General features: G+C 40.5%; 1 protein-coding gene across 1 annotated transcript; it reads right to left on the bottom strand.

Annotated features, from left to right (window-relative positions):
• Window positions 1–74: 74 nt before the first annotated feature.
• LOC311340770 (uncharacterized protein) lies at window positions 75–24,942 on the bottom strand. Its single transcript, XM_084465651.1, has 6 exons — window positions 24,742–24,942; window positions 24,290–24,372; window positions 2,261–2,354; window positions 1,913–1,960; window positions 1,260–1,388; window positions 75–849 (listed from the first exon to the last, which is right to left on the bottom strand). The coding sequence occupies exons 1-6, from the start codon at window positions 24,802–24,804 to the stop codon at window positions 742–744; spliced, it is 525 nt and encodes a 174-aa protein (XP_084321777.1). The 5' UTR covers window positions 24,805–24,942; the 3' UTR covers window positions 75–741.
• Window positions 24,943–25,037: the final 95 nt, after the last annotated feature.

Below are 25,037 nucleotides of genomic sequence, written 5' to 3'. Positions count from 1 at the left end.
AATGTGTGTTGAAAATGTGTTATTATACATTTTACTTTGTGTTATTGAATAAAATAATGTTTTGTTTGACATAAATATTGATTTACGAACATAAAATTCTTTGATGTATCCTTTTGTATATAAAAAAATATGATATGATGATATGATATGATGAAATATATGATACGGTAATACTTTACAATAAGGGTATATTAACCATCAATTAACATTTTCTAATGGTGTACAGTAATGGTGCTCCTGTTAAATAGGGTATTCATGTATACATTATTTTAATAAAATTTTAGGGTACCCTCATTGTTAAGTGTTACCATATATATATATATATATATATACTCAGTTAAATAAAGTATAAACTTGACATGACAAAATATGCTACAAAGCTTATTGTTACACATTTTACCTTCTGACGTTCGATAGACATAAATGCCAGAAGAAATTACATAAGCTTATATTTGTATTGTTAACCTGAGAATACATTGAATTTGACCTAACTTAATTACAGCACAAGTAAATAATCAATAACAAAGTGACGTAATCATCTAAATGATTTGATAGTAGTAGTAGTAGTGATCCTATAAAAATACATTATATTCCCTTTTTCAGACTCTTGCAATGCGACAAATGTATAGTATACACAGTGGTCAAAGCAACTGTAAACAAAGTATACTATTATCTACTATATAAGATACATTCTTGTTAGACAGACGACAATAATGCTCATTTCCTTCAGTTACAATAACATCAACGTCCTGCCTGTTGTGAATTCATCTTCTGCAATAGTTCGATGAAGTTCTGAAGGAATTTTGTGGCAGGTTCTAGAGTCTGTGCCTCACATGGTGGACAGTTGACCTAGAAATATTAAGGATTCAATTATTAATTAAGGAAACAAAATGAAAGAATGCAATGCATACAAACCAATGACATGTTTTTTCAGATTATAGTATTGTTAACAATGACTAATTCTTTGCTAACAATAACTTTTAGTAAAGAACCAGAAATTGAACCAGAAAGCCTGCTTTAATTAAATAATACATAAAATAATAATAAATTAATGTAATATTGCCATAATGGGGAAAAGTCTGTACTGATTCACTGTGATGGGATTGAGATGGGGAGTAACCCATCTCAATGGGTGAATCAGTTTAAGCATCAAGATCTTAAAGCACTCATTTTGAGAGATAATAAACACAGATTCCCCTAATCACTTCAATGGGTTCTCATTGTACGTGTCTTCTGATAAAAATGCAAGCAGGACTTACAGAGCTTAGTTGTGAAGGTAGTATCTTTTTTAAATGATAAATCTCTTGATCCTCCATTAATTCCTCTTCCAAGATAATGACCTCCAGTTCATACACATAACAGATTAAGGACATATTTTTGCATTTTTCCTAAGAAAGAAAAACACAACTTTAGAATAGTCACAAAATGATAATCAAAACTGGATTTTCACACGATTCACACGATTTTCACCCCTGATATTGGAGGTAAAAATGACTAGGTTCCAGTAATTTTCCAATAACATAGGTCAATAATATTATCATTATCATCCTTAACAATGCAACACTTTATTTAATTTGGGTGCTCAAACCTTATTTTATTTTGTGCTTAAATTAACTATTGCAAAGGCACACATATATTTATTTATATTTTCCAGTGTCAGAAAATGTGCTTCCATTTTGGCTCTTTGATCTAGCCACTTCAAATCAAGCTTGGATGGTAGAGTTCTGTGTTTTAGTGCATTTATGGAAAGTGTTCTAAATTAACGTTTCATAAATTCTTGGCAGCAACCAGTTTGTTTTACTCAAGGTAGATCATAATGAAGATTAAAATATTTCATGAAACAGTTAATTTCAAATACTGGCTCAATAAATGCTTTGTGATGTAAAAGCCCACTTGTGAATCTAAAACGTACAGGATTCTCAGGAGTAGGAGCGTAGGAGTAAAGTAAGGCATCAGATTTCTGAAAAGAAAGTACAAAGAAATTACAACGATAGAGACAAATTAATTTCCTAAACATTTCATAATGACAGTGAATTATCCTTTATTTAGTTTTTTGCTATATAACTATATAGCCTTTATTTCAGTGAGGGTCATTACCCATCACTTAACCCATTTCAAAGTCTAATTTAGGGCTGAACAACTGACAGTCTAATCAATCATGCATCAATCATTTGCTTGTAATGGTGAATCAGCATCACACCTGGTAATAAAATAGTGGCCCTCTACTGTGTGTTACAGTGGATGTAATTCCTGTTCTCACCTCAACGCTGGAATGTATTCTCATCAGCAATCGATACAGTTCTATTGTAACATTGGAGGGGGCAGCAGTGGAACAGGTAGAGCTGCTCAGGATGCTGAAACAAGAGATCAATGATAACCATTGGGAGATTTCAGGTCTGTGTGCCAAATATGTCTTATGCCCGCCTTTTTCCCGGCATGGTCCGCGGGTTTACACTGACCGAGGTAATATACCGGTTTGATTTCGCACTCCAATTTACCCTCTCAGACCCTACACGTATTGGGGGTTTCATTTTCATGCAAATAAATTAGACAGCTTCGCAGATTCAGGGGCGGGACTTGGGTAGAGGTGTTGATGACGAAAAATGTGCGACCCACAGCCGGGATATATATTTTTTTAAAGCAGGAAACAGCTGAGAGAGCAGGTTAACTGGTCGTCAAGACAACAGACAACATCAACATGAGTACTTCAAACTGGAAAGACATCCGCGAGCTGCTCACCATTAGGGGAGAGAAGGTGATGCAATCGCATATAAGGAAGACGTTGTTTTCTACATTTTTTGACACACACATCACCAATCAAAAGTGACAGTTATTTCCGCCCACTCATTCAAGTATCGCTTACAAAAATCAGCCAAGAGAGAGTGCACCCAGTGACACAGTAGCAGAAGCATGGAGACTGTGTAGGTGACAGGCTGTGTCCCAGCAACTTCAACGATTTGGCCATTTGTTTAAACCCCAGATTAATTGTTGAAATTGTTGAGATGAAAACTAGCCATGATCTTTGTTTCAACTCGCCTCCTCTTGCATGTAGACACGTTCCAAAAGTGGGCAGCTGACCTTAAATTCTGAATGAGTGCCCCCATAAGCTGTAGCTTTGTTTTGTCTAACCCAGGCGAGAGCATACAATCTGCCCTGGCTAGGTAGCTTCCTCAAATATGTAGAAAAAAATCCTGACTGATTTACCTCTTGACACAGATAATGTCAACAATTAACCTGGGGCTTGGATTCATGCCACCTTTCCAGCCATGATGGGCATGGCTAGTTCTGGCGGGACACTCATCTCATGCGCCAAATGACAAAATTACTACAAAGGTAAGGTAGCTTAGCTTGCTTTGGTTTTTGAAGACGACGGCGACGTGACCAAAGGGTCGCAACAAACCGCGACAAATCTGCATCCATCCCAAAATAATTCATTCATTCCACATCCGGTGGAACGATGGAGTCATTGTTTTCAATTTAGCATTGTAGTGTTAGACAATGGTGAACAAAAAAATATAAACAAGCACCTTAAAGTGTTTAAATTAAGTGCTTAAATAGGAAAAATGTATCAGCTGACGGCTAACGTTGACCAATCAAACGCAGGCGGTCAGTTTAAGACCTTCCATCTCAAACGCGCACGCAGTTTGAGATGTTAAGTGTGTTGAGCAGAATTTCTTGCTAGGCTCTACTCTGTATCGCACGTAATTTACAAACTTACATTTAGAGCATTTAGCAGACACTTTTATCCAAAGGGACTTACAATAAGTACATTTGTCATAAGAAGTGAAACAATATATCGCTGTCGGTACAGTAAAGATGTTCATAGAACCAAGTGCAAGTGCTAACAATCGCTAGGCTAACCCATTCCCCGTATACAGCAGTGATAGCTAGCTACTGCAGATGCTACACAATTAAGTACTATGAATAGATACAATGTACATTAAGTGCATACATTAAGTGCGTATATTAAGGCAAGGCAACTTTATTTATATAGCACTTTTCATACACAAGGCAGACTCAAAGTGCTTCACATATAAACATTGTCATACAATAAAATAAAATAATAGATAAGTAAAAAGTAAAATAGATAGAAAATAAAGGCAAAGTTTAAAAATAACATTTTAGAAACATTTTAGAAAGGCAAAATTAAAATAAAATGCATTTTAGAAAGTGAGAAAATAAAGGCAAAGTTTAATAAAATCAAAAATAGATAGAAGCATTGTATATTTAAGATTTAGCAGAAAGCTAAAGCAAACATAAAAGTCTTCAGTCTTGTTTTAAAAGCTGTCAGAGTTGGGGCAAGTCTTAAATCCTCAGGGAGTTTATTCCAGCTATTTGTTGCATAGTAACTAAATCCTGCTTCCCCATGTTTCGTGTTGACTCTGGGCAGTGATGGACTGGGAGCAAAAAACGACCCGGGCATTTGCGCATTATAACCGGCCGCGGGTGTAATTGTTGACAGGGGGGGGTTAGATAATGCGGGGCCGCCGTCGCGACGGTGGGGCCGCGCGATCCCATCGAGCATGCCGCTCCGTGATTGGCCGGCCCAAACGGCCCACGAGAGGCCAAACGGCCCACGAGAAGCCACGGCCCTTCTGGCATCTGCCCAAATGCCAGACCGTCCAGTCCGTCACTGACTCTGGGGATAATTAACAGATTGGTCTTAGGAGGATCTTAGTGGCCTAGAAGGCTTATGTAGTGGAAGCATATCAGTTAAATATTTTGGCCCTAAACCATATAGGGATTTATAGGTTAGCAACATGATTTTAAAATCAATTCTCTGACATACAGGGAGCCAATGTAACGATTTAAGAATTGGTGTAATATGTTCAATTTTTTTGAAACTCTAGCAGCAGTATGCAGCAGTATAGCAGCTGCATCCCTTGTGAGGAAGGGTCATGTCATCTATACAATGGGTTGAGATATTTGATGTACTACTAACAAACGGTGCTGGTCAAATTGACCTGCAGAGGTTTTGTTTTCCGGACATTTTGATGATATGCCGGTCAACTGCTGCTAGTCTGAACTCTAGCAGCAGCATTCTGAACAAGCTGTAGTTGCCTTAGAAGTTTTTTTGGGAGACCTGTAAGGAGACCATTGCAGTAATCAAGCTTGCTAGTGATAAAGGCATGTACAAGTTTTTGTAAGTCTTCGGTAGACATGGGCCCTCTAAGTCTTGCTACGTTTTTAAGGTGATAATATGCAGATTTTGTAACTGACTTGATGTGACTGTCAAAATGTAAATCTGAATCCATGATAACCCCTAGATTTCTGACTTTGATTGAGGTTTTCAGGGACAGAGAGTGAAGGTGTTGGGTAACTTTAAGCCTTTCGGTTTTAGCACCAAATACAATTATCTCGGTTTTGTCCTCATTTAGTTGAAGGAAATTTTGGCACATCCAGTCTTTGACTTGCTCAATGCACTGGCACAACAGATCTATGGGCTGATAATCATTTGGTGATAGCAATACATAGATTTGCGTGTCATCAGCATAGCAGTGATGGTCAATATTGTTATTTTGCATGATTTGCCCTAGTGGGAGCATGTAGATGTTGAATAGAGAGGGTCCTAAGATCGAACCTTGTGGGACTCATGTCACGTTTGTTGATTCTGAAACAAAGTCGCCAATGGAAACAAAGTAGTTCCTATTTTGTAGGTAGGGCCTAAACCAATTTAAGACTGTGCCTGAAAGCCCCACCAAGTTTTCTAATCTGTCCAAAAGTATTGTATGGTCTACAGCATGGATCCTCAAAGTCCGGACTCCGGTCCGGGTCCGGACTGAACCACAACTGTGTCCGGACTCTGATCAAATTATACTTTCCATATTAATTATTTGTATTATCTGCGAGACATCGCGGCGACTAAAAAACCTCTGCTTTCTTTAATGCAAGCACAGAGCGGCGCTCCGAATGTCAACTCTCAATGAGCCACACACAGTGACGGTTCTACACTGAATTGCGCCCCCCTTCTGGTATGGAATTACGGGCTGGCGGAGTTGTTGACTGGGGGGGTGCACAGCAGCTGTTGCCGCTTCTGTGCACGGCACCTTCTCAGCGAGCAGGGGCGCCCGCAGCCGGAGGGGGCGCCAATATGCCAATTCCCCACACAGTCTGATATGATCGATAATAGAATAGCGCAGATCATTTTTTTAAATCGTGTTTTCGTGCCACCCCCCATGTGTCATGAAATAATGCCGCCCCGGGCGGCTGCCCGCTTCACCCATGCCTAAAACCGCCACTGGCCACACAGCCAACACAATGGGTCAACCCATCGGTGAACGTGATTGGTCTGTGATTAGTCCACTTTGCTTTGGTCCACTCACATTCAGCGACGGTTTGACAGGTCAGATTGAGATTGACAGTGCGGAAGTGAACTAGTTTCATAAAGACAGTTTTGTCAACAGTTAGTTAGAAACGTAAGCAGTTGATTTTTCAATAGATTGATTCAAAAGATTGAACGAGATAACAACAATGCCATGTTCAAAGAGCAAAAGAAGAGTTGACAGTGAAAATCATCAATTCAAAGATGAATGGTGATATGTAGATATATATGTGTATATGTATATATATTTTGTTTTTGTTTTTGATGGACCTTAATAAACGGACCTTTGACATTTTGAAAAATTTCTTTGTGGACCTTCAAGATTTGTATTTGAGTACCCCTGGTCTACAGTGTCAAATGCAGCACTGAGGTCTAGTAGCATTAGTATTGAGATTTTGCCAGAGTGTGTTAACACGGATGTCGTTTACAACTTTAATAAGGGCGGTCTCGGTGCTGTGAAGGAGTCGAAATCCGGATTGGAAGGTGTCATAGCAACCAGTTGATGCCAGGAAGTCACAAAGTTGCTGGAGGACAACTTTCTCAATGTTTTTACTTATGAAGGGTAGATTTGATATTGGTCTGTAGTTGTTAATAATAGAGGCATCAAGGCTCCGCTTTTTTAAAAGGGGTTTGATAACTGCAGTTTTTAAGGCTTTTGGGAAATTTCCTGATTGGAGAGAGTTGTTAACTATTTGCAATATGTCTATTTCTAGGCAGTCAAAAACATTCTTAAAGAGGTTGGTAAGTAAAGTATCAAGGCAACAGCTGGATGGCTTCAGTTGTGTCACAGTTTCCACAAGAGTTTTAGAGTCTACGACATTAAAGCATGTCATTGCCACGTTACTTTTGCCTGAATAGGGTGGTAGTCCAACATTTTTGTTTAAAGTGGAGACATTGATGGCGCGTCTGATACCTTCAATTTTATCAGTATAAAATGCTGCAAAATAATTGCATTTCAGGTGGAATTTGTGTTGGGTCTTGGTCAGTCTGTCAACAGTTGCAAATAGGGTTTTGGCATTATTAGTATTGGTTTTAATGATATTGGAGAAAAATGTTTCTCTAGCACTTTTTAAGTCTAAATTGTAGGCACGGAGGCTCTCTTTATAGATGAATGAATATGAAGTTTTGTTTTACACCATATGTGTTCAGCCTTCCTGCATTCTTTTTTCTGGGCTGTTACAAAAGCAGATTTTCTCCAGGGTGCCTTTTGCGTTCCAGAAATCATTTCAACCTTATAAGGTGCAATGACATCTATGACTTTCAAAATTTTCAAATTAAAGATCATCAGCAGAACATGGGTTGAGAGGTAGCAAGGAGATGGCCTTTTTAAAAAAGAACATTAGAATGTTCATTGATATACCGTTTGACAGTATTTGATTTTGTCTGTATGTCGGGAATAATATATATATATATATATATCAAAGAAAACACAGAAATGGTCCGACAGTGAAGTGGATTAGTCACTGAGAGATCTGAAACAAAGAAGAAATTTGCAGCGTATGTGGGTGGCCTGTAAATAATTAATAGGAGAACTCTGGGGGAACATTTCAATACAGCACAAAGGTATTCGAATGATGGAAAATCCCCAAATAAAATCAGTTTCCCCTGAAATACATTTTTAAATATAGCAACAACCCCTCCACCTCTTTTTCCAGATCTACATACATCAAAAAAGTTATAGTTGGGAGGAGCTGTCTCTATCAGAACGGTTGCACTGTTATTTTGTTCTAGCCATGTTTCAGTTAAAAACATAAAATCCAGTTGAGAAGTGGTAATAAAATCATTAACTAAAAAAGATTTGTTATTAAGAGACCTAACATTAAGTAGACCCATCCTGATGGTGTTATTGATAGGCTTTAAGGTTGATTTTGGTTTGGAGGGAATAGGTATGAGATTTGAGAGGTTAGCAGTGCGTCTAAGTTTCCCTTTGTTTACTATCTTAGTGGTTACAGCAGGAATGCAAAAGTTTGATGCCAACATTTCTCAGTTTCTTAAATTCATCTGGAAAAACATAAAGGGAGGAGACAGTGGAACTGGAGTTGTTGTTGTGGCTATGGGAGAGATGAGGCTGGTGGTCATCGTCGATGGGGGAGTGCTGGAGGTCATCGTCGATGGGGGAGTGCAGAGGAGGGGGGTGGCCATTCCTCGCCAAGCCAGCATCAGCAATGGGGGGAGGCATGGTGTCGATGGTGTCGGGGGGGCTGTTGTCTCTCTTCAAGGTCTGTGGTTTGTCTGCTATCTGTGTGTCAGATAGTGGGACAGTAGATGTGTGGAGGAGGCTGTAGTCTCGCTTCTTCTCATGGCATGACAGGGTAGATTTGTGGGAGAGCGAGAAGAGAAGATTGTCCCTCAACAGTTTTGAGCCTAACCTGTTTGGGTCTGGGGCATCTGCTCTGAAAAGATATTTGCACCCCCAGAACAAGTTGAAATTGTCAATAAAGCCCCTTCCTCTTTCATTGCAGACTCTTGAAAGCCATGTATTCAGTGCAAGTAGATGACTGAATCTGTTTATTCCCCTGTCAACTGCTGGTATGGGTCCACTGATGAATGACCTAATGTGTAATTTGTCCAGTGTGTCCAATAGTTCAGTGAAATCCTTCTTCAGAAGTTCTGACTGTTCTCTTCAAATATCATTAAGTCCTGCATGCACAATAACCTGTGAGATTTTGGGGTTTTCCAATATAATTGTGGTTAGTTTCTGGTTGACATCACTAACCGTCACATCTGGGAAGTAGCATGTTTTGATCTTCTTACCGGTTATATCCTTTATGGTTGAGTCTCCTACAATCAGAGTGTCTGGTTCATCTGCTTTCTGTGAGATGGGCCCTTGTTGGCTTGAAGTGGCGGTCGCAGACGCATGCATAGCTCGACTGTTCCGTCCCCACCGTCCGTCCAGACGGTGGTAAGTGCCAGGACGTACAACTTACAATAGTGGGCGGGGGGGACTGGATGGCTATGCAGTCTAGGTGAACTCTGAACAGGTGAGTTTTGAGTCTTTTACTTATACATGGGAGAATTTAGGTAGGTTGAACACAAGGCGTGCTGTCACGTTCTGGATACGCTGCAAAGGTTTAATCTCGGAGGCAGGGAGTCCAGCCAGGAGCGAGTTGCAGTAGTCGAGGTGGGAGATGACCAGCGCTTGGACTAGGATCTGAGCTGCATCCCTTGTGAGGATATGCCGGTCAAATATCCTATTATCGCTTCTTAATTAGGCTATGTAGCTTAAAGAATGACATAATCAGGCCGTATAGAATGCAACATGTTTAATAGCCTAACTTTCAAATAGATGGGAAAAAAACATGAATGTCTGATTCGCAATAATAATAATAATAATAGGAACAAACTGGAAACAAACAAATTACTAGGCCTATAACATTGTCATTTTATGCTCTCTCCTGGTTTCAATCCTACCTTTCCAACCGCAAATAATATGTCACCCTGAAAGATGCAAGAGATGCATCTCATAGCTGGTGAGATTCAATTCCTGAAAAAACTGTGTGTGGGAGAGGAATTTGAATCAACCTACATATCTAAAACCAGAGGAGTAGGTATTTTGATAAGTAAATCCTTACCATTTCACTTAATTTCAGAACACTCTGACCCAGAGGGTCGATATTTAATAGTCACATGTGAAATTCATGGAGATAAATATATGCTAATAAATATCTACTCGCCTCCCTCAGCTAATATGAAATATCTCAGAAATATTCATAAAATAATCAATAGTATAACAGCAGGAAGAATTTTATTTGCCAGAGATTTAAATCAAGTCTTCACAGAACATGATAGTTCTAACTTGAAAAGGAAGCCTAAAGTTCCCAAGGAGCTTCTGGAATTCCTCTCATTAAATGACCTAATGGATGTGTGGCGACAAATCTAAGAGATAAAGATTATACTCATTATTCTCATGCACAAAACAGCTATAGCCGCTTGGACTAAAGATATAGTTATATCGGACCACTCTGCAGTTACATGCATTATGTGCCCGTCATCAAATAAAGTACTACATAGAATCTGGAGAATAAACAGAAAATACCTGAAAGAAGAGGAGTTTATTAATTACGTAATAAAAAATATTAACAAATTCATAGCAATAAACTTCACAAACAGTAAGGAAAAGCCACCAGTTCATATTATATGGGATGCTCTTAAAGCATATATTAGAGGGATCATAATTTCTTTTTCGTCTAGAAAGAAGGCAGAATTAAATAAAAAAGTTAAACAATTAGAGACCGATATCTGTCGAGCAGAACACCTGCATAAACAATCTTGTATAAAAAACGATATGGAGTATCTGCAGGGATTGAAGGTAGAATACGACCAGCTGCTGCTAGAAAAAGCTAATAATGTTAGGTATAACGTAAATAAATTAAGATACACAGCATCGAATAAAACAGGTAAGCAATTGTCCTCTTTGATAAAGAAGATGTCTAAAAGAGAGACTAGCTGCTTTCACATATGGACGTGCATCCGTCTATTCTAGGGACGTGCCGTATATGTGAATGACATATCCTGACGTTGGACCTGCTGAAAAAATACTACCCCCGAGGTAGTATTTTCTCCGGAGGAAATGCTAATTACCTTATATGTGAATGAGCAGTAGAATGTCGGCATTTCGCACTTCACGTTAGTGGGCATGTTGATGACGCTTTCAAGCGTCACTACGGCGGGAACATGCCCTATGGCGGGAACAAAAAACACGCCAGGAGCAGGCTGCATATATAGGAGAGGCAAGGAGACATATGACTCAAAACGAGAATGGCCTGGAAAGACGAAGAGGTTTTTCAGCTGCTTACTTTGAGGGCCAACAGTGCGGTGATTGCACATATGAAGGGCACTGCGAAAGACGCAGTAATGTACGACTGTATAGGACAAAGAGGGCACACACTGGGTCAGCGGCTGAAGCGACCGAACAGTTGGTAGAACTGGACGGCAGGATGGAGGAAAGGGAACGTCTGAGGGTCCTAGAGAACCGGGAGCGGGATGACCGCATACGGATGCAGGAAATGCGGAAATGCGGGAGGACCAGGACAGACAGGCGGCCCAAATGGACCGACCTGTGTTCGAATTACGTGGAAGCCAGAGGGAGCCGAACTCCCATAAAGTGAGGACTGGCTCCCATAAAGGCAACAAAGTAAAAAATCTGAGGGGGTCTCTCATATCTGAAGGTGTCTGCCATATGTGGCATTGTAATTAAATTAAACAACGCTCATTATCCATTATCCATTACCATTAAAGACGTTCAATTAAAATATAGGCTACTATACGGGATGTAGACCGACTCATTTCACGGATTCCTGTACGACCAGGTTGCCTTAAACATCTGTTGCATATGTCAGGTGAAAACTAAATGTCAAGGGAAAGAGGCGGTGGTTGAAAAAAGTATTTCGATTGCTTATTAAGTTCACTCGTTGCTTATAATGGTTTATTCGTTTCCCAGTATCATATCCTTCATTTAGAAGACAGTTTTGTTCATTTTTGAATTGTAAAATAAATAAAACAATTGTTTGAAGTTGCAAGTTTTTGAAATTATTGGAAGCGAGTCGAGCTGACCTTTCCTGCTGTACCCATGGCCCAAAATAAAGAACAGCCGAGACAATATCCTCAATTCAAACATGCAGTTTCATTTGGTCTCAATTGGCTATGGATGCAAACTTGGAATGAACATGCGCAACAGGGATTTATAAAGGTTACTGTACAGTGGCGGAGACTGCAGGAGCTGAATCATCACTACGGTAGAGCTAAGAAGGTTCTACGAGCGCTTCAGACAAACCTTACCAACGCGAGATGTTAAGGTATAACTTAAAGAAGAGGTTACGAATACCGGCGCTTTTGCCCATGGTAAGGCTTATTAATTATCTCTTTCTCCAGTAACGCAGTCGTTCACAATGCTTTTCTTCATCGTTCCTGCTATTGGTTTCTAACTCATGCTCCAATCTTTCATCGATGCCTCGGATGTTGTGGCAACGGAATATCTGATGTATCGCTGCAACAACAGTTAAGAAGATCGCAGTGGGGGCGCTAGAGCGTACGCTATGGTGTAGACGTACTTTCTCAGAGCTCCCGTCCGATACATCAAGATTCAAGCAATATAACATTTCTGTACTGCTTATACCCGCTAAAAGATCAATCATCACGCTTGTTTTTCGTCTGTGCACTTATGCCTAACAAGAAGAAACAAAAACAGCAGCCCAACGCCATGGAAACACCCTCTGCAAGCCCAGCCCGTGAGGCTAATGCTAACGCTAGCATCGGGGATAATGACGACGCTCCAGAGCTAGCTCCGCTAGCGGCTACGGCAAACATCGAGGCATCCGTCATCCTCGCGGCTATAAATGACATGAGTAAAAGGATGGAGGACCGATTCAATAACTTGGGGGCGTCCTTGCAAGCTACCCAGGCCACCTTGACCGAACACGATGCTCGGATTTCTACTGTGGAGGCGGCTAGCAGTGACCATGACATCCAGCTGACCGGGCTAAAACAACAACGGCGGCAGCTAGAGGCCAGTCACAAATCGCTCCAAGAAAAGGTCATCGACCTCGAAGCGCGCTCCAGACGCCAGAATATAAAAGTGGTGGGCCTGCCAGAAAGAGCTGAGGGTAAAAACCCAGTGGACTTTTTTGCCGTTTTTCTGCGTAATTTGCTGGGTGCTGCTCACTTCCCCACCCCGATAGAGGTTGACAGAGCGCACAGACTTGGACAGCCATCCGACGCCGGGGCACGTCCCCGTGTCATGATAGCCAGGATCCACAGCTTTCGGGTGAAGGAGAAAATACTGCGGCTGGCACGGGAGAACACCCCTCTGACCTACAACGGGACACGGATCCACATATATCCCGATTACCCGGCGGAGATAATGAAGCGGCGCCAACCATTTGAGGAGGTGAGGAAAAAATTCAACAACGCTGGGATGCGCACCGGATTCCTCTATCCTGCACGGCTCCGAGTCACCAAAGGCACCGACGTCGACATGATCTTCAACACCCCAGAAGATGCCGATCGTTTCCTGCTCGACTACCAGGCTTCTGAGGAGGGATGAGGTCCCTGCACAGTCCGTCGGATTTGAGCCGGCTGCTGTAACCTGCTGTATCCTGCTGTGGCACAGACCTGTAGTTGTAGGGTAATGCTAAAACACTGGACTATTGTTAAAAAATATTTGTTTCTTCCCAGGGTGCCTTATTCTCACTAGTTTTACTAAGTGCCTGGCTCTTTATCTTTAATATTGAGTAACACTAAGTGCCAGATGTGTTCTGTTTTGGTTATTCTATGTGCTTAATTAATTTGCTTCATATCATCTTACATCAACACCTGGGTTTTTTCTATTTTTTGTCATGGAAATGTTTTGATGTTTATTGCCTGATATCGGAGGGGACGCCGCTTTTAAGTTAGCTGACTAGCGGTTAGGTGTTGACTAGTATAGGACCCCTGTAGGGCATGTTAAGATACTTTCTCTCGCTTTGTTTGGGAAAGTGGGAGCTTGGGGTGGGTAAATGTGAGTTCACTTTATGTGTTTTTCTCAGTGTTTTTGATGTTCTTTTTATTTGGGGCAATTTTTCATGTTACTGTACATATAACATAATTTTCACTTACTCATGATCCCAAGAGGTAAAGATGAGGGTATCAACTTGGTCAGCTGGAATGTTCATGGCCTAGGTCATTCAATTAAGCGTGCTAAGGTCTTTGCACACCTTAAATCTCTCGCTGCCGATGTGGCATTCCTTCAAGAGACTCATATTAGACCATCTGAACAGAAGCGTCTGCGTTGCAGCTGGTCTGACCAAATATTTCAATCTACATTCTCAAGCAAAGCTCGTGGCGTTGCAATCATTATTCGTAAAAACATACCTTTTAAACATATTTCAACGCTATGTGACCCGAATGGTCGATATATTATTGTAACAGGCCATCTTCATTCTATTCATGTAACGCTGTTGAACATCTACGGGCCAAACATTGATGACGCAGCATTTTTCAGAAAAACCTTTGAGAAGTTACCTGACCTATCAAACACAAATTTAATAGTTGCTGGGGACCACAACGTAATACTTGACCTCCATCTTGACAGGTCAGCTAGCAAAATATGTAACCCCTCTAATGCTTCCACGGTCCTGAACAATCTTATAATTTCCACCAATCTGGTCGACATATGGCGGCTCCAACACCCGACAGACAGAGAATATTCTTTTTTTTCTAATAAACACAAATCGTATTCCCGTATTGATTTTTTTTTACTGGATGCGAAACTCATACCAAATGTTACAAACACCAAATACCATAACATTTTGATTTCGGACCACGCCCCGGCCTCCATCACTCTCAATTTTAAAAAAAACTGGACAGCGCTCCTCATGGCGTCTCCGCCCATCTTTGTTAGCAGATGAAAAATTTTGTAAACATATGTCAGTAAAAATCACACAATACCTAGAGAATAATGACACCTCAGATGTTTCTGATTCCACCTTGTGGGAAACATTCAAAGCTGTCATGAGAGGCCATATTATTGCGTATGAGGCGGCTTTGAAGAAGTCAAACAAAACGCGGCTGGACGAAATTGACTCCGAGATCACACAATTAGAATCATTATATAGAAGCACAGGCAACTCTCAAACATTGAATAACATTCTCAATCTTAAATATGAATATAATACGATCTTATCACGTCAGGTTTGTGACCAGCTCCTGTGACTTAGGAGGCAATATTTCGAGCTTGGGGACAAACCTCACACACTTTTGGCTCGCCAGCTTAGAGGGCAACAGGCCAGTAGGGCTATCCATAAAATAAAATCTCGCTCTGGAGTAATCTTAACAGACCCTAAGCTGATAAACTCTCGCTTCAAAGAATATTATGAGGAGCTTTATAGATCTAAAGCTACAGGTGATGTGGATAATTGGTTAAAGGACCTAAACATACCAAAACTAGACAACACCTCACGTGAGGCCCTTAATGCGGAACTATCTCCGGAAGAAATACTAGATTCTATCAGATCAATGCAAAACGGAAAAAGCTCAGGACCAGACGGTTTTGGCGTTGAATTTTTTAAGAAATTTGCAAATCAGATAACTCCAATTTTACACAGAATGTTTTCCCACTCAATGGAATCTGAAAGACTTCCTCCAACCTTGTATGATGCTAACATTTCACTGTTGTTGAAGCAGGACAGGGATGAAACCGAGCCTCCATCGTATCGTCCAATTTCCATGCTCAACCTAGATTTTAAGATATTCACTAAAATACTTGCAAATAGGTTAAATAAGTGTATAGAATCCATCATTCACACTGATCAGACGGGTTTCATCCCAAATCGATACTCCTTCTTTAATGTTAGACGTGTTATGGACATTATGTATTATTCTTTCGACAAACATTCTAAGCAAGCCATCCTGTGTCTAGATGCGGAGAAGGCGTTCGATCAGGTGGAATGGCCGTATCTCACGGGGGTTCTGGAGAAGTTTGGTCTCGGTCCATCCTTTATTTCCTGGGTGCGCATGATATATTTCCAACCTACGGCATCCGTTCTCACTAACCTAGATAGGTCACCCTCCTTCCCCTTGCAGAGGGGGACGCGGCAGGGGTGTCCCCTCTCGCCGCTCCTCTTCGCATTGGCTATTGAACCCCTGGCAATTAGTGTGAGGGAACATGTCCTCATTAAACCTATAACGCTTGGTGGAGTTGATCATAAGATTTCCCTTTACGCGGACGACGTAGCCCTTTTTGTATCCGACCCTGAACAATCAATACCACATTTACTCCAACTTATCAACTCCTTTGGAAAGGTCTCTGGTTACACTATTAATTGGCAGAAGAGCGAGCTCATATCACTAGCTAATGACCTGGACCCACTATTCCTGTCGTCCACACAATTTAAAATAGCCTCTGACTATGTGAAATACCTGGGCATTAAAATAGCAAAAAAACCAAGCGCCCTTTTCAAACTGAATTTCACGGAAAAATTTAACAAACTAAAGGAGAACATAGAAAAATGGAGAACACTGCCTTTATCCTTGATTGGACGTGTAAACGCTATCAAGATGGTCTTGCTACCGAGATTTTTGTATTTATTTCAGAACGTCCTTGTTTTTATCCCCAAATCTTTTTTTAAGCTTCTCGACTCCATTATCATGCCGTTTGTTTGGGGATATAAAGCACATAGGATTTCTAAAAGCCACCTTCAAAAATCAAGGGAATGTGGGGGCCTAGGTCTGCCGTGTTTTTTGCATTACTACTGGGCGGCCAATGTCAGAGTTATGGTGTACTGGCAGTATGGCTTTGAGAGAGGGGACGGGTTCATCCCACCTCCTTGGTTAGCCATTGAAAAAAGCCTAACTAGCAAGACTTCTCTCCCTGCTCTACTCTTCTCTTCCCCAAGGTCCTCCGCAGTCTATAGGAAAGATCATTTTGTTCTGTTAAATGCTCAGAAGATCTGGAATCAAATTAGAAAATGTTGTGTGCTTCCAGACACCTCTGTAAATGCTCCAATCTGGCAGAACCATGACTTTTTACCATCTCTTATGGACACAGCCTTTAGAGAGTGGAGCTATAAGGGTATTGTTAGTTTGAAAGACCTTTATGTTGGTGGACACTTTTTTTTTTTCGCTCTTTTGAACAACTGCAGTCCAAATTTTCTCTTCCAAAAGCTCATTTTTTCAGATATTTACAATTGAGACACTATGTTCAACAGGCTACTAAGTCATCTGAATTACCACCTGAAAAAAATGCATTGTTCAAATCCCTCCTGGGCCCCCCCAAAGCAAAACACCTGATCTCAGGGCTGGTTGGTTACTTCTCAAGTACTCTGGACTCGTCTACTATCAAAATAAAACAAGCCTGGGAAAGTGAGCTTGGTATTGAGATCGAGGATGAATCATGGGAGGAAGTTTTAACTAACATTAAATCTTGCTCGATTAATGCTAGGCTCCAACTGATCCAGTACAAGATAGTACACAGATTACATTATTCTAAAACCCGATTAAACAAAATTTTTCCTAATCTATCTGCACTGTGTAATAGATGTAATGCGGCAGAAGGTTCTCTTGCACATCTTTTCTGGACCTGCCCGAAATTACACAACTTTTGGTCTCTCATTTTCCAGTGGTTTTCATCTGCCTTTAACATAATTGTAACACCTGACCCTGAAACTGCTCTGTTAGGACACTCCAATACTTTGAAAAACCTGGATTGTAACATGCGTACCGCTTTGACTCATGGAATGATGATTGCTAAGAGATGTATCCTGAAACTGTGGAAGTCCGAGTTAGCTCCCAAGTTTGAGACTTGGCAGAGGGAACTCATAAGTATTCTACATGTGGAAAGACTAAGATACGAACTCTCTGGTAATCTCCTGAAGTTCTCCAGGATATGGAGTCCAGTGCTAGAGCATATGAACGACCATTGATGCTCTCTTTACCCACTTACCTTGCTTATGCACCTCCCTGGTAAGATGGACAGCTGTACAGTGGAGCAGATGGTACTGCTGTGACCTTTGTCCCCTTTTTTTTCTTTTTTTATCATTATTTTTTATTATTTTATTGTATTTTACTTTTTATTTTACATGTCTGCGTCACTGTTGGTCTTTTGTTATATTCTCTATTACTGTTTATGTATTGGTCATTGTCATCTTGTCTCTTATTTGGTGTCATTTAATCTGAAAATTTCCATAAATAAAGTGTTCAAAAAAAAAAGAAGATCGCAGTGAGTTCTGCCCGTTCTGCTTCCATGCTGTCTGCGGTCAAACAACAACAAACCAACATGACAGCGGCCACAATTATACTACGTCATGTCCCGCCTCTTCAGAATTTAGACCCTACGTCATACCCCGCCCCTTGCAAGCCCGCCCCCTAAACCATCCGGAGATTCTACTGATGTCTGAGCGACACAGATGTCCGCATTTCGGGCGTCAAGTGTGAATAAGTGTGAATGACCCTCAAGGTCGAACCTCCTGCTCCACAAATGTGGAGAAAAGACGGAGGTCATATGTGAAAGCAGCTTATCACACTCAAGAATACCCTAACCCTAACCCTAACCCTAAACTAAAACATGGAAAGACGTTGAAGTAGGACTGATTAAACACACCATTAGAGGAGTGAGTGGAGCCCAGAAGCATTAGGAGGATCACAGTGCGAGTGTGGAGGACAGACAGCCTGGTTGTTGCCTTCTGTGCTCCAAAGCCTAACCCTACTCTGTGGTTAGGGACAACAAACTTATTAACCAAAAATTTGCTTTCTATTATGAAAAATTATACTCTACGGAAATTAAAGGTCAAACAGATGAACAAAAGAATTTCTTAAAATCAGTTAACATCAAAAAGTTATCAGAGCAACATAAAGCTACGTTGGCCGAAGAGATTTCCTTGATGGAAATCAAAAAGGCAATTGACAGCTTCCCAAAAGGCAAAGCTCCAGATATGGATGGGTTACCAAGCAAGTATTATTTAACATTCTGGTCTAGGGATGTCACGAGAACCAATACTTCGGTACCAAGTCGATACCAAAATTCTAAAAACGTGACCGTACTCGTTTTTCTTAGTACCGTAGGTACCGAGGATGCAATTCCTCCGGACGTCACGTGGGCAGCATATACACCTACACGGGAACATGGAAGACGGCAATTGCAGCTGCAGAGAGTGCGACGGCTCCGCCACGACTCGTCGATAAAAATAGCAAGAGTCGTGTCTGGAAGTACTTTGCGTTTGGAACGCTGCGTCGCGCGACTGTTTCAGACGGGACCCGTTTCAATGTTGCACTTCTAAACACGCATGGTACGACTGCGTTCGGCATCACTTACTTGATGTTGTTTTGATTGAAGATCGGCAGGTTGTAGTGGGTGCGGTGGTGAATGTGTGTGTGCACGTGTGCGTGTTGCGAGCGTATGCAATTTCAAAGTAACAAACCAACTCAAAGCCGATGCATGCATCCAAAACTATTCGTTCAAAACCAAATAAACAAATCAAAAACAGCGTTGCTTATTCACTTCAAATACTTTTTCTTTTCAAAACTTGGTAATTAATACGGCACGGTACCAAGCGGTTGAAAACAATGTTGGCGTCTCCTGTGGCTGCCTTGCGCACCTGCGTTATATTACTTAATATTAGGTTGGAAGTTATGTTTTAAACCCCGCCATGCACGCAAGTGTAAACGCAAGCCGCATAGCTGCATGACTGCCTGCTTTCAGCGAGTATTTTTATTTATTTTTTTATTACTTGAACACTACATGCCACTGTTCTTTTTTTGTAATGTTAATAGTGGTTTCTTTTTATTCATTACTTGAAGGCTACATGCCAGTGCCACTGTTTTTTGTAATGTTTAAATGTTTTTAATAAATGAGTGTATGTTGAAGTACATGGGATTTATTGTTTTGTTTTTGACCGTGGTATCGAATTTGGTATCGAGAATCGTGGAATTTCACTGGTATTGGTATTGACTACTAAATTTCTGGTATCGTGACATCCCTATTCTGGTCCCACATTAATCTTCTCTTCCTTGAAGTTATAAAATACTCCACTACAAATGAAATCCTGCCTCCCTCAATGTATAATACTTTTATCAATGTAATTCCTAAACCAGGTAAAGAGTGCAATAAACCCTCTGATTTCAGACCAATAAGTCTAATAAATAGTAATAATAAAATAATTACAAATGTTATGAATAACAGAATAACCAAAATACTTTCATCAATCATTACATTTAACCAAACAGGGTTTATTAAAGATAGACGGTTAAAAATCTATGTTAGAACCTGTATATTGTTGTGGATTTTGGTCCAGGAAAGGCCGCCGAGACAGGATCGCTTTTAACTCACTTTATTTGGTTAAGGTTATTGGTCTATTGTCTATCGTCTATGAAACAAAAGGAGAGGGATCGTACATAACACGCGCGGAGCGTCTCAAAGCTTAGCATCCAGGATACGCCGCCGAGAGATTCTGATTCTCAGATGGCGGAGTCCGAGTTAAATAAGAAGGTAGAGGTGGGCGTGCTCTGTGGCTTTAAAAGCCCGCCCCCTTTCATCTATGGTTTTCCCACTTCCTCTGTATGTCCGTTGCTGCCCCTAGTGTAAATGTTTCGTAACTTTGTCAAATGTGTTCAGTGCTGCCCTCTGGCGATTGTGAGGGGAAATTAACTCTAAACTATGCTTGGTGCTACTGGATATGGCTATGTGAGAGTATTACAGTAAAAATGTATCACTAGGGAATATTACAATTAAAAAATGTCACAATATCCAACACAATTTGCTAAAAAAGAAAAACTAGATGTGACACTGATGGTGGTAGATGCGGAAAAAGCATTTGACCGTTTAGAGTGGAGCTACCTGTTTGAGATTTTAACCGCACATAACTTCAATACAATACAAATGATCAAAACCGTATACAAGTCTCCTGTGGCATATGTCTACTCTAATGGTATTCTTTAAGAGGCAATTCAGATAACATGGGCCACAAGGCAGGGATGTCCTCTATCCCCATCACTCTTTGCCTTGGCTGTAGAGCCAATGGCTCAGAAAATTCGCCAATCAGACATGATAAGTGGGATTAGTGTTGGAAAAGAATGTTATGAATTAATTTTGTATGCTGATGATCTGATGTTGTATCTAACTAATACAGAAAAAAATGATTCCATATCTAATAAAAATTATTGAGCAATACTCGAAAATATCCGGTTATAAAATGAACATAGAAAAGACAGAACTTCTATCAACTACAGGACCTTTGCCTAAAACTTGAAAGGATTAAATATCTAGGGTGTTATATCAGTTCAGATAAAACAAAACTATATAAAGATAATTTTTCTCCATTAATCAAGGAACTTAAGGCTAGTCTAGATAAATGGACAGACCTGCCTATTTACTTAATTGGAAGAATTAATTTGCTGAAAATGATATGGCTTCCCAAATTCCTATTAATCTTCCAGACAATACCAGTGATCCCTCCTAAGGATTTTTTTTTTTTAACTATCAATAAGCTATTCAGTTCTTTCATCTGGTCAAATAGGGCTCATGGGAGAGATTAAAACATATTCTGGGTATAGAAAGCACGGTTCCAAAGACCACACGCTTGTGGAATAACTCATCCATCACCATACAAAAGGAGGAGCTGAAGTGGAGATCATAGAGTGACAATGGAATAACAACTATTGGAGATATTATTTCTCATACGAACATGAAGCCGTTTGAACAATTGGTAATATAATTAAATTTAACTAATAAGGAACTTTATTCACTACTCAGAGATTATTCCTAAACTCAGGAGAAAACAAGAAATTAATAGGGAAAGTGTATAAAGCACAGGCAAATAATTATTCACTCCAAAAAATATATGAGGGTTGGAACAAAGATCTTAACATAAATAACTCTGATATAAGTTGGAAGGAATGCCTAAACACAACCAATCACCACCAATGAGAATCTTCAGCTCATACAATACAAGCTCATGACAAGAATATATATAAAATGTGGCATACACAAGGAGACATTATTACACACTTTCTGGGAATGTGAGAAGGTTCGTAATGGTTGGTCAGAGATCCAAAAATGGATGACCAACACTTGTAAAATCAAAATTGAATTCACTGTCTTGAGCAGTATCTTCCAAAATCAGAGATGTATAGTAACGAAGTAGAACTACTTCACTACTGTACTTTACTGGAATATTATTTTTTTCTTCTTTCTTCTTCTATTCTTCCACTTTACTTTTTTACACTTTACTTCACTACATATTTTTGATGAGTTTAATACTTTTAGTCCAATACATTTTTCATGTGCTGAATCGTTACTCGTTACAATTATAAAAATGTTATCCCATTGATTTCTGTTGGAAGACTCATTGCTTGTTGGCCGGAAACGGAAAGGGGGCTGTTTACGTTTGGTTGTAGTCTTTTCGTTCGGTTCTCCGTCTCAACAGTAGGTCTAGAACCAAACGAAAAGACTACAACCAAACGTAAACAGCCCCTCCTTTCCCATTTCCGGCCAATGAGCAATGAGTCTTCCAACAAAAATCAATGGGATTTACAAAATGCGATAAAATAGCAATCAAACACGACAAACTGTATTTTACTACGATAATTCATTTGGAACATCAACAAACACCACTAACCACTTGGTGAATTGCACATTTCTGAAAACAAAAGTTTAGGGTTGTTTTAAGGACACGTCGCCAGCCATTCTAAAGCAGGCAGGGGCAAATCTAAATGAGCCAAATACCCACGACAGGACCAATAGTCAAAATGTCAGTGTCAACCTAGACAAACCACAAAGGGGGCTCAATGTTCAAAATACCGGAATTGTCCTTTAACTTACCCATGTTTGTCACTTAGCCGTTTTCTCGGAATACCCCTCTGGCCTTTGAGATGTTTTAGTTGTTTGTTTTTACATAAATACTTGTATGTGACCTTTGACAGCTTTAATGCCGCTTTTCCACCGACAGTACCAGCGCGACTCGACTCGCCTCGACTTGGCCTGCCTTTTTTTGCGTTTCCATTGGCAAAAAAAGTACCTGGTACCTAGTACTGGGTATTACCTCCGTCAAGGTTCCAAGCGAGCGGAGTAGGTACTTTTGTGTGACGTAAACAGGCTGCTGGCAACTGATTGGCCAGCGGCTGTAAATGGGAATAATCACTCAAAGTTAAGTTGTGTCCGGCGTGGTTGGAGTCCACGGACCCGCTCCTGAGGGGGACACTGATCAGCGTTTCGCCGTGTGTGTCGCTCCTTTCCCGGGGCTAGAGTTTTGCCTCCATCAACGTTACCGTATGACAACAATAGACGCGCAGTCATTGCGCTTTTTATTTTATTTCCCATAATAACCTTTCCCAGGAATCAGGAAATAGACTTGATCAGATTCAGATTTCCCGGGAATCGCGTCTCCCGTGATTAAAACCTAAAGACGACTCGCCCATGTTGGAGAGGTTCTTTTCTACGACCCGCCGACATTGAAGAGGTACTTTTTTAGATGGAAACGCGACGTGCCTGGAATCAAACCGAGTTGAGTCGAGGCGAGTCGTGGTGAGTTGAGCTGGTACTGTCGGTGGAAAAGCGGCATAAGACAGCTCTGTATGTATTCCTGTCCTTGTACTGCTGCTACAGCCAAAGGAATTGTGTGTCCTTCAGTTTAAATATTTGAGATAATATAAACAATATGATATTCAAACGTTTGACTACTTTCTTTAATATAAACATAACACAATACTTTTACTTTCAGTACTTGAGTAGTACATTTTAAAATAAACTACTTGCAATACTTAAGTACAAAACATTTTGAATACTTTAGTACATCCACTTAAGTGGGGTGTTTAAAGAACACTTACAGTAGCTTACTTGTACTTTTACTTAAGTCTGTGTCTTTAGTACTTTATACATCTCGTCCAAAATCCAAAATACAAACACGCTAAAATACCCCATTGGATGCATGGTCATTTTCTCCTCTTTATCTTACTGCGATTTTCGGAGTTAGCCCTGAAAAGTCAGTGCTGACCCTGCAAAAACGGCCTTTTGCTCAAGGTAGACTATGGACTATCCAAGGGCCCATTGTATTTATTGTTCGCAAACGATAGGGAGGCATTGAATGTGGATTGGACCGAGTCGAGGACTACAGCTGGGACTGTTGCCTAATTTAAACAGCTGATAGGTAGTAAGAGAACGAAATGTGCATTTCAGAGATATTCAGTATCTCTTCACATGCCAAGTCGCCACTGCCTATTTGCTGGTTTATTGCGCGTAGGCTACGCTACAACGATTATGTTTTGCTATTGTAGACTACTATTCAGTTGCTCAGCACAAAAACGTGTATGACACGCTACTACAGTGGGATAATGTGTACCGCTGTTTTATTAATTCTTGAACAATATAGAGGCCAGACGTCCCAACGGCGGCTCAATTCGGTCTATTGCCACAACTGTTGACGCAGTCCGTGTTTACTGGACCACCCAATCGCAGTATTTTTTAGCGTCAATGGTAAGGGTGCAGGATTTATTTGAACTTACCTTAGAATAAAAAAACAAAGCCAAATATGTATTTTGTGGCACTCGCGGCAGAGGTCGCAGGACAGCCCAACATGTGAGGATTTCTGTAATTGAGGTTATAATAAAGTTATTATTTTAGTGTGTCTGCCAAGCATCAGAGGACGTCATTGTTAAGACGAACGAATAATCACGAGTAATCAAGTTAAGCTATTGTACATGCCAATCAGGTCTTTCCGTAACACGTTCATAAATATTCAACAAATGAAAGTGAAAGTGGATGCTTAAGTAAAGGGTTTATATAAACACTTTAGCAAGGTCGATAGGTTGGGACCCACGTGGATTACCTGCTTGTATGGTAAAGGTGTAGTTTCATGTATGCATCAATGGACACCAGGTGTTGGTTACAACGTCTGCGTTGAACAATGATCATAGAATCAGGAAACATGAATAGCTCGATTAGCATGTTCACTCACCGGTCGCTTCTGAATACGGCATAGCCTCAAAAAGATCACCGACGGTTTCCCCAAGTTTGTCATCTGGTCGAAGGCGCTGCTCTCCACTCAGAAAACACCATCACATGTTTGCATCTCGATCGTTCACGGTGACTTTCCCATGGTTTTAATTGACAAAATACAGTTGCCGCGAGGTGGCTTTTAAGAAAATAAGATTGAACTGTGTCCGCCGCCCTGTGGTTACTTCTTATCGTTTTATCCCGAGGGCGTGGCCTCAGAAGGTTAAAGAAATTAAAATGAATCATTATAAATTATGC

Source organism: Micromesistius poutassou, assembly GCF_964030765.1.
Source record: "Micromesistius poutassou genome assembly, chromosome: 3".
NCBI classification, from domain to species: Eukaryota; Metazoa; Chordata; class Actinopteri; order Gadiformes; family Gadidae; genus Micromesistius; species Micromesistius poutassou.
Note: the sequence above shows the minus strand (reverse complement) of the source record. Positions and strands in the feature narration are given on the sequence as shown.

Excerpts from the sequence above, each read along its gene's own strand:
- LOC311340770 (XM_084465651.1), bottom strand. The coding sequence starts at position 24,804 with ATGACAAACTTGGGGAAACCGTCGGTGATCTTTTTGAGGCTATGCCGT. Across the intron at positions 1,961-2,260 it reads GAATACATTCCAGCGTTGAG|AAATCTGATGCCTTACTTTA; the intron begins GTGAGAACAGGA and ends CTTTCTTTTCAG. Across the intron at positions 1,389-1,912 it reads CTCCTACTCCTGAGAATCCT|GAAAAATGCAAAAATATGTC; the intron begins GTACGTTTTAGA and ends TTTCTTTCTTAG.